This window comes from Colobus angolensis, unplaced genomic scaffold, assembly GCF_000951035.1.
Source record: "Colobus angolensis palliatus isolate OR3802 unplaced genomic scaffold, Cang.pa_1.0 Scaffold222, whole genome shotgun sequence".
Classification (NCBI taxonomy): domain Eukaryota; kingdom Metazoa; phylum Chordata; class Mammalia; order Primates; family Cercopithecidae; genus Colobus; species Colobus angolensis.
This window is the reverse complement of record NW_012115400.1, coordinates 1,552,967-1,562,488: the sequence shown is the minus strand read 5'-3', so window position 1 is coordinate 1,562,488 and position 9,522 is coordinate 1,552,967. Positions and strand designations below refer to the sequence as shown.

The window sequence follows — 9,522 nt, the reverse complement described above, 5'->3', positions numbered from 1 at the left end:
ACAGCCACAGCCGCCCCACAGCAGGGACTGGGCACTTCTGGGTGGGCATCCAGCACACCTCCCGGCCTGTGCCTTCCGTTTCTTCTGTGTGTCTCTAGGCCAATGGCAGCAACTGACTACAAGTAAGGGAATCCCTCGCCTCCCTGCAAGCTCCTCCCTTTCTCCCCGAGCCCCGCCCTCTGCAGCCCCTCCCTGCAAGAGTGGGGCTGGGGCCCGGCAGGTGTGGGGTTAAGAAAGTCTGTTTGGGGCCCCGAGGAGCAGCAGCCTAAGCAGTGGCTGCAGCAACTGCAACAGCAGCGGCTGTGGCAGGCCTGGCCCCGGGCCAGCTGGCGGGAAGCCCCAGGAGGGAGGGAGGGAGGAGGAAGGGGAGGAAGAGGGGAAGGAGGAGGAGGAGGAGGAGGAGAGGAGCAGTCAGCAGGCCCGAGGAGGCAGGACTTCCTGGTGTGGGGGTTGTCAACAGCCCAGAAAGAGAAAGACCGAGAGGCAGAGACCCAGGGGAGCGGAGGAGCGGAGACACAGACCCAGCGGGGCCACGCGGGAGGAGACTCGAGACACCCACTCGCTGGCTGCCACCGGGAGCAGCGGGGGGCTCGACCGCCCTCTCCCACATCAGTCTCCAGACCCTTGGGGCTTCAGCGGCCGCTCCTGGGCTCCTCGGAGGAGGCGCGAGTTCCTTCTTTTCCGGAGAGCAAACTTTCCTCGGAGATGCCTCGCAGGATGAGCTGAGGCCCACGGAGAGGACGGGGCAACCTCTGATCGTCGCCTGCGTGCCCCGCCACTCCCCCTGGCCAGAAGGCCCCAGGGAACTCACAACCCGACCTCTTAGGCGCCGGGACCCTCAGGCTCAGATCAGTGGCCGAGGCCCCAGAGGTAGGATTCGGGACTGGGTGGGGTGCTGGGGGTAGCCGGGCAGGGCCTGCCCCAGGGATGTGGGAGCTGGGGTGGGCTTGAGGCCCAGGAGAGGTCTCTCTGAGTGGCCGGGCCAGGCTGGGGAGCTGCTTCACCCCGGTTCTCCCAGGCCCTGGAGTCCGAGCTCTTGGGACAATACCCGCCCCCTGAGTCAGAATCTCAGACGAGAAATGCCCAACTCTGGGACTCATCTGCCTCTTCCTACTCTGAGCACCTTCTTGGATCTGGTCCCCTCTGCCCTGGTCTCTGTCATCTCTTGCCTGTCTCCGGGTCTCTGACGGTTTCCCCTTCCCCCACTCTGCTCCCCGGAGAGGAAGCCCCGGAGGTGGCCTGCCCACTGGTTTCACACACACACAGAGACATACACACACACTCTCTCTCTCCCTCTTTTTCCAGTTTGCAAACTCAGCTCTGGAGTTCAGCAGCAACAGCAGCAGGAAAAACCTGCCCCTGCTCCCCCCTCCCGCCACCTCCCCTCTCCTCTTCTCCCCTCACCCAGCAGGCACCCCAGGTTCCCACCAGGCCCTCCTGCCATGTCGGACCCAGACGTCCCCAGGGGCCCAGATGCCCCCGCCATGTGGCCCCCTTGTTCCAGGGGTGCCTGAGCCCCTTCAAGGAGTCCCAACCCACCCCCAACCTTGGCCCAGCCCTGAGCCCCAGGGACCATGAGTGGGAGCAAGAAGAAGAGTAGTTTCCAAATTACCAGCGTCACCACAGACTATGAGGGCCCGGGGAGCCCAGGGACTTCAGATCCCCCTACTCCACAGCCCCCCACCGGGCCCCTGCCCCGCCTGCCCAGTGGGGAGCCCAGCCCCGATCCGGGGGGCAAGGGCACCCCCCGGAATGGCTCCCCACCACCTGGGGCCCCCTCCTCCCGTTTTCGGGTGGTGAAGCTGCCCCACGGCCTGGGAGAGCCTTATCGCCGTGGTCGCTGGACATGTGTGGATGTTTATGAGAGAGACCTGGAGCCCCACAGCTTCGGCCGACTCCTGGAGGGAATTCGAGGGGCCTCAGGGGGCGCCGGGGGCAGATCTTTGGATTCCAGGTTGGAGCTGGCCAGCCTTGGCCTGGGCACCCCCACCCCACAGTCAGGCCTGTCTCAGGGCCCCACCTCCTGGCTCCGTCCACCCCCCACCTCTCCCGGACCTCAGGCCCGCTCCTTCACTGGGGGACTGGGCCAGCTGGTGGTGCCCGGCAAAGCCAAGGCAGAGACGCCCCCACTGTCAGCCTCCCCACCCCAGCAGCGCCCCCCAGAGCCTGGGACCGGTGAGAGTGCGGGCACATCCTGGGCTGCCACGCCCCTGCCCTCTCTGAGGGTGGAAGCGGAGGCTGGGGGCTCAGGGACCAGGACCCCTCCACTGTCCCGGAGGAAAGCTGTAGACATGCGGCTGCGGATGGAGTTGGGTGCTCCAGAGGAGATGGGGCAGGTAAGACCTGGGTTCTAGGGCTGGCCCATCAGCTCTGGCCTAACCTCTATCTTGGGCCTCCCTCCTCCCACTCCTCCTTCCCCTCCCCCTCTTCCCCCTCCCCTCCCCCTCCCCTCCCCCTCCTGCATTACCTGTCTATCAGATCAGACAGCCCTCTTCTCTGTGCCTGCCAGGTCACTCTGAAGCCCCTTCCTCCTCCTTCATTTTCTGTCTCAGCCTCCTTCCTGTTTTTCCGCACCCTCTCTCTTTCTCCCTGGCCTCTGATTCTCTGTCTTGGTCTTCATGTAGCCTATAGCATATGTGGCCCCCTCACCAGGCCTTCTTCTGTCTTGGTCTCAGCCCCTCTGCCTCTAGGTGATGAGGGTGGAGGCCCCAGCTGGGTAGCTGGGTCCCTGGGGGAGGAGCTGCCAGGATTTGGGGCGGAAAGGTAAAAGGTAGGCCTTGCGCGCTGCTAGTCTCTGCACTGCAGCCCCGTCCTGAATGTAGGGGTCTTTCTTTTCCCCCAGCCACCCATCTGAGTCCTACCTCCAGCTTTGCTGTAAACCAAGTGTCACTGAGAAATTGGGTGGGGGGAACACCTCTCAGGGATGGGGAGGGGGCTTGCTGGTTGATCCTTTTCACCCCCCAGTTGTCTGTCTCAACTCCCTCCATCTGAGCCTCTCTGTGATTGATAACTCGAGGGTGACCACCATGCAGTGGGAGAGAAAAGCCCCAGAAGGAGTTCCGTCTCATACTCTTTCTCCTTCCTGTCTCCAAAAGAGGAACAAGTCCGGGCTGGGGGGGCAGCATGCCTGGGTCCCCGTGGTAGGGGTGAGCAGCCAGAGACAAGAGGGTGGGATACTTCTGTCCTGCGGGGAGAATATAACACCTCGGAGGGCTGGGGAGAGGCAGGGAGTGTGAGGATGCGAACTCTTTCCCCTTTCTGGCCTTGGGCACAAACCACAGTATAAAAATAACCTGGGACTGGATGTCTGGGTCCTGTCAGGACCGGTCAGGACTGGCTCCCCCCAACCCCCTCCTGGCCTCAAGCTCACGTCTCTCGTGACGCCCCTTCCTACCACCCCCCACCCCCTCCCCGCCCAACTCTTCTTGAACTCCTGCATTCAGCACCCACCCCAGGGGAGAAGATGCTGTTTCTCTTCCTGTCCTGTCCCCAGACTCTTCCAAAGCAAACCCCCTTGGCCTCCAGCTTCCCTGCTCTCTGTCCTTAAGCCTGGCCTGAGCTTCTCTTGGGGCCGCAGACCCTGCCTGTCTCTCTCCAGTGCCCCCTACTCCCCAGCTCTCCCCCACCTCCTGACGGTCTGCTGTTTGCACGTAACTGTTTTGCTATTTCCCTGCCCAAAAGTCTGTCTCCCTTCCACATCCCCTCATGCCTCTTCTCCCTCCTAACAGAGGGGAGTGGTGGAGAATGGCCAGGGGACACCACCTGGGCCCCCTTCCTCTGCTCTGTCCCTCTAACCACCCTGGACTCTCTGTTCTTGGCTTTTCTGAGAAGCTGGGGCCTCACAGAGGCGTCTTGTCATGTTCCTGTCGCCCCCGCCCTTTTTGCTGCCGCCCCCAGCGCCTGTTGGGCTATGCAGGTCCACGCCCAGGCTCCGCCTCCCCCCAGCTCCACAAGCAGCGCCCGCCAACCCCAGGGCAGAGCACAGGAGCAGAATTCCACCTGAGTCCGAGAAGTTTGAGAGGGGAGGCGAGAGTGAGGGGTGGGTGAGTGGATGAAGGAGCAGTTTCTGAGGATCCATTCATTCTACAAATAGCTACTGAGCAAACTGACCTTCTAGCCGGGGAGAGACACAATAAATACTTTAATTTCAGATAATGTTAGGTGCTATAAAAAAATGAAACAGTTCAGTGGACGAATGAATGATGGGGAAATACCTCTCTAAGAGGTGACATTGGAGTCATTTTAAGAAGGCTGCCTGGGTGCAGTGGCTCACACCTATAATCCCAGCACTTTGGGAGGCGGAGGCGGGCAGATCACTTGAGGTCAGGAGTTCAAGACCAGCCTGGCCAACATGGTGAAACCCCGTTGTCTCTACTAAAAATAGAAAAATTTGCCAGGTGTGGTGGCGGGCGCCAGTAGTCCCAGCTACTCAGGAGACTGAGGCAGGAGAATCACTGTAACCCGGAAGGCAGAGGTTGCAGTGAGCCAAGATCACATCACTGCACTCCAGCATGGGTGACAGAGTGAGACTCCAGCAAAGGCACAGGCTGGGAGCGGTGGCTTATTCTCCCAGCACTTTGGGAGGCTGAGGCGGGAGGATCACTTGAGCCCAGGAGTTTGAGACCAGCAGGGACAACATACTGAGACCCTGTGTTAACAAAAAATAAAAAATTAGCCAGTTATGGTGGTGCACGCATGTAGTCCCAGCTACTCGGGTGGCTGAGGCTGGAGGATCGCTTAAACCCAGGAATTCGAGGCTGCAGTGAGCCATGACTGTGCTACTGCACTCCAGCCTGGCTGACAGAGTGAGACTGTCTCAAAAAAATAAAATAAAACATAAAAGAAGGCAGACACTCTGAGTAGCCTCTGTTTAGGGTCCCGGCCCAGGGGGAGCAGGGACTTTGGAGTCTATTTTCGGTTCTTCCGTCAGTCCCCCACTCCTCCCACTCGGGAGACCCTCTCTAATGTCCCATACACCACTCCTCCCATTACTCAGGTTGACCCATTTCTTGCTTCTAGTACCTGCCTAATGCCTTCTGCAGAGCTGGAGGAGGGAAGGGCTGCGGGGACAGGACTCCTGGGTCCTCCAAAGGGAGTGGAAAGGTGGAGAGGGAGGAAGGCTAATAGACAAGTTGTAAGGCAGCTGGTTCCTTTCTCTTCTCTTTTCACATGATGGTTCCTACCTCTCCGCCTCCAGGTGCCCCCACTCGACTCTCGCCCCAGCTCCCCGGCCCTCTACTTCGCCCATGATGCCAGCCTGGTTCACAAATCTCCAGACCCCTTCGGAGCAGTAGCAGCTCAGAAATTCAGCCTGGCCCACTCCATGTTGGCCATCAGTGGTCACCTAGACAGCGATGATGATAGGTAGGTGGGCTTTGTGGGGCGGTGGGGCATGGGGTTCAGGTTCCCTGCCCAGCACCTGGGATAGCTGTGAGAAACTGCCCGGTAGGCATCCTTCCCCCAGGTTGAACTTGGAGAGGAACTCTTAGACAGAGAAACCTGGCCTGGGCATAACCACTGCACACAGATGATTTCGGACCCACTCCCTCTGTGGAGAGGGCTGGGTGGGACTCCCTGGCTCAGAACTGTCAGGTCACAGACTTTTTTAGAGTCTGAAGGGACTCATTGTTGTCAGATTCCAGAGCTCTTGCAGATTTAGAGATCATCTGGCCAACCCTAGGAACCCAATGGCAAATGCGTGCTCTAGACAGAATAGCAAATCAGGCCAGGGCGCAGTGGCTCCCGCCTGTACTCGCAGTGCTTTGGGAGGCCCGGGCAGGAGAATTGCTTGAGGCCAGGAGTTCAAGACCAAACCCTGGCAATATAGCGAGACCTCATCTCTAAAAAGAAAAAGAGGCCGGGCGCAGTGGCTTAAGCCTGTAATCCCAGCACTTTGGGAGGCCGAGACGGGCGGATCACGAGGTCAGGAGATCGAGACCATCCTGGCTAACACGGTGAAACCCCGTCTCTACTAAAAAAATACAAAAAAACTAGCGGGGCGAGGTGGCGGGCGCCTGTAGTCCCAGCTACCGGGAGGCTGAGGCAGGAGAATGGTGTAAACCCGGGAGGCGGAGCTTGCAGTGAGCTGAGATCCGGCCACTGCACTCCAGCCTGGGCGACAGAGCGAGACTCCGTCTCAAAAAAAAGAAAGAAAGAAAAAAAGAAAATAGCATATATATAGATATAGATATACACACACACACGTATATATAAAGGAAGTAGGCTGGGCACGGTGGCTCATGCCTGTAATCCCAGCACTTTAGGAGGCTGAAGTGGGCAGATCACCTGAGGTCAGGAGTTCAAGACCAGCCTTGCCAACACGGTGAAACCCTGTCTGTACTAAAAATACAAAAATTGGCCGGGTGTGGTAGTATGTGCCTATAATCCCAGCTACTCAGGAGGCTGAGGCAGGAGAATCGCTTGAACCCGGGAGGTAGAGGGTGCAGGGTGCAGTGAGCTGAGATCACACAACTGCACTCCAGCCTGGGTGACAGAGCGAGACTCTGCCTCAAAAAAAAAGAACTGAAGAAGAATGGAAATCAGTTTCGTCTCAGTTCCATCTCCCTCTTCCTCTCCTAACAAAGGACTGGGACTCCCTAACAGGATGCATGGACTGTGACATCCTGATAGCCCACAGGGTCTACTTTAGGATCCTAGGATTTCTAGAACCGAGAAAGCAAGTCCCTAAGATGGGCCAGCTAGGAACAGAGTCAGAGCTAGGAATGGCAAAGGGGCAGGGACGGCACTGCAGAGAGCGACTTTCTGGGGTTCACCCTTTAGGGGAAAGTGCTGTGTTGGGTGGGTTTTCAGGGCCAGGTGTCACCGTTCCTAAGAAAGCCAGCAAGCTGTAAAGGGAGGCCCAGAATCGTGAGTCAGAGATAGCCAGGCTGCCTGCTTCTGGCCGGGGACTGATAGGAACCGGGCAGAAGGGCTGGGGAGTCACCGTTTTTCTTTTGGAGGGAGGAGTGGGACTTCCCGTAGGAGGTTTTCAAGGGGAGGGACTTCCTGCTTAGAAGGAAATTGGGGGTGGGGCTTCGAGAGTGGGTGAGTGGGTGCCTGAGGGACCTATTCCAGATGGGAGTTGCTCCTTCCTGTCCTCCCCAGATCCGGGGCCGCTCGCTGGGATCAGGTACTCAAGCCCACCACTGACAGGGTCCTGCAGCTTTGGGGAGGATAGGGACCTGGCAAAGGGAGTGGCCAGGAGCTGGTGTGATGGAGGGCAAGGGTGCCAGTGCTAGGCGGGGCTGGGCAGGACACGGTGGCTTCTGCACGCCCCATTCCCACTCAGGAATGTGCCAGGTGTGAGGTCAGCCAGGGTTGGGAGAGTCACCTGCCCCCATCACTGCTATTCTCAGCGTTTCCCGCCCTCTCCCTCTCCCACTTGGGAGGTTCCCTGGCTAGAGGACTCCCCGTCCCTCCCCCACCCCTGTTGAGTTCACAGCCCAGCCTCCTGCTGTCTCTGTCTTAGAGGATTCAACCTCCTGAGGCCTCCGTCTTTCCCCTGTCCCCTCCCTCCCTGCCTTCCTCTGTCCCACCCCTCTCTGTCCCACCCCCTCCCTGCACACCCCAATCTGACCAGTCCGGTTCCCAGCCTCCACTTCACCCTGCTGTGCTCCAAGGCTCTTAGGGATCTGTCCCAGCCCAGCCCCTCAAGCCACACCCTGCCAAGCCGGCGGGTTTGGGTTGGGCCACCCCCTGCCCCCTAGGAATGGGACGTGTAGACCCCACCTCTCCTTTCTGGTGTGCACAGAGCTGGCAGAACAGGGTCCCAGTGGCCTGGGACCTCCCTCTTAAGAGGGCAGGTGGGCTGAGATGTTCAGTGCCTGGATCACAGGGAGGGAGTTGGGGACGCCTGACCAGTCCCTGAATCTGGGGATGAGCGAACAGAGGGTGCAGATGAATCTAGAATGCTCACATGCCCTGGGGCTGGAAATCCTTGTCCCCTCTTTGCAGGTGGGAGGTAGTTGGTTAAGTGTGAAGAAGTGGATGGAAGGAATTGGGGGTGGGGGCAGTGGCCGGCCTACGGGATCCAGGCATTATAGGGAATGGATCCCAGGGACTTGGGAAAGAAAAGATACATTTATTTATCCAGTACTTCCCCTGGGTCCAGTACTGCCTTATCCCTTGTAATCCTAAAAAGCAGTTCCGTTCTCCCACTTGCTAGATGAAGTATCTGAAACTCAAAGAAGGAGGGTTTTTTGTTGTTGTTGTTGTTTTTTGTTGTCTTTTTTTTTGTTTTTTGTTTTTCTTTTGATGGAGTCTTGCTCTGTGTCCCAGGCTGCAATGCAGTGGCATGGTCTTGGCTCACTGCAATCTCCACTTCCCGGGTTTAACCGATTCTCCTGGCTCAGCCTCCCGAGTAGCTGGGACTACAGGTGCCCGCCACCACGCCCAGCTAATTTTTGTGTTTTTAGTAGAAACGGGGTTTCACCATGTTGGCCGGGCTGGTCTCAAACTCCTGACCTCAGGTGATCCACCCACCTCTGCCTCCCTAAGTGCTGGGATTAGGCATGATCCACCATGCCTGGCCAGGAGGGTTTTAGAAACTTGCCCAGGGCCACCCAGCTAGTTTAAGTGGCTGGACTGCATTTGGAGCCTGGGTCCAACCCCAAAGCCACTTTCTCCACTATCCTACTGGGATGCCTGTGTCCCAAGCAAAGAGGTGGCGGCAATGATCTATGATGTCCTTTCTCTCTAGGACAGTCAGGGACAGCTCTCCCAAGCAGGGCAGGGAGCCAACCCCCCTTCCCGCTCCCTGACCTCCCCAGCCCCGCCCCAAAGACACCACAGATCCGGGAGAGCATAAAGACAGGACAGCTGGATGACACTTTCTTGGTCCCAGGCCTAGGCCCTGGGGGATCCCCTGAACTCACTGGAGAGTGTGCAGAGCTGGCCCCTGTCCCCAAGATCCCAGGCTCCCCATTTCTCCCAGGTGTCCTGCTTTTTATCCCATCTTCATGTTGAGGCTGTTTTATTTGACCCTCAAAGAGGAAGACCAGCTTCTAGGGCTGTCCCTGCCCCGGGACCGAGAGTCCTGCAGGGCTAAGTCTCCCACTGTGCATGTCACACACTGCATAACTCCAGGGGGTGCCGCTCATATTTGAAATCACAGTCAGTGCTGGAAGTCACGACAGTTTTCCGGAAGATGGCATTAAGGGTCTTGAAGAAAGGGGCATTTTCTAATCCACACAAACTTGCTTTTGGGCTTGTGGTGGAGGTAGAGCCTGTCTCAGCAGCCCCTACTTTCCTCCCCGGACCCTGTCAAAGAATTCTAGCACAGTGCCCACAACCCCTCACTCTGGGGTCCTAAAGGGGAGGGCCTGCGTTGCCAGAGTCCTGGTCCCTTGAAGTGTGTGTTAGAAAGTTCCAATGGAGGTTGGGCGCGGTGGCTCACACCTGTAATCCCAGCATTTTGGGAGGTTGAGGTGGGCGGATCACGAGGTCAGGAGTTGGAGACCAGCCTGGCCAACATGGTGAAACCCCATCTCTACTAAAAATACAAAAATTGGCCGGGTGTGGTAG

General features: G+C 58.3%; 1 protein-coding gene across 2 annotated transcripts in view; it reads left to right on the top strand.

Moving 5' to 3' along the window:
- The first annotated feature begins 270 nt into the window (after positions 1 to 270).
- The window catches only part of TSC22D4 (TSC22 domain family, member 4), a 13,246-nt gene continuing 3,994 nt past the window's right edge, over positions 271 to 9,522 (top strand). The window contains exons 1-3 of one of the 2 annotated variants that reach the window (XM_011943914.1): positions 271 to 870; positions 1,306 to 2,336; positions 5,198 to 5,364. In XM_011943914.1, coding sequence (XP_011799304.1) covers positions 1,575 to 2,336; positions 5,198 to 5,364 — 929 coding nt within the window. In that variant the 5' untranslated portion in view covers positions 271 to 870; positions 1,306 to 1,574. The remainder of the gene's footprint in view (positions 871 to 1,305; positions 2,337 to 5,197; positions 5,365 to 9,522) is intronic. The other variant, XM_011943915.1, reaches the window with a different exon arrangement.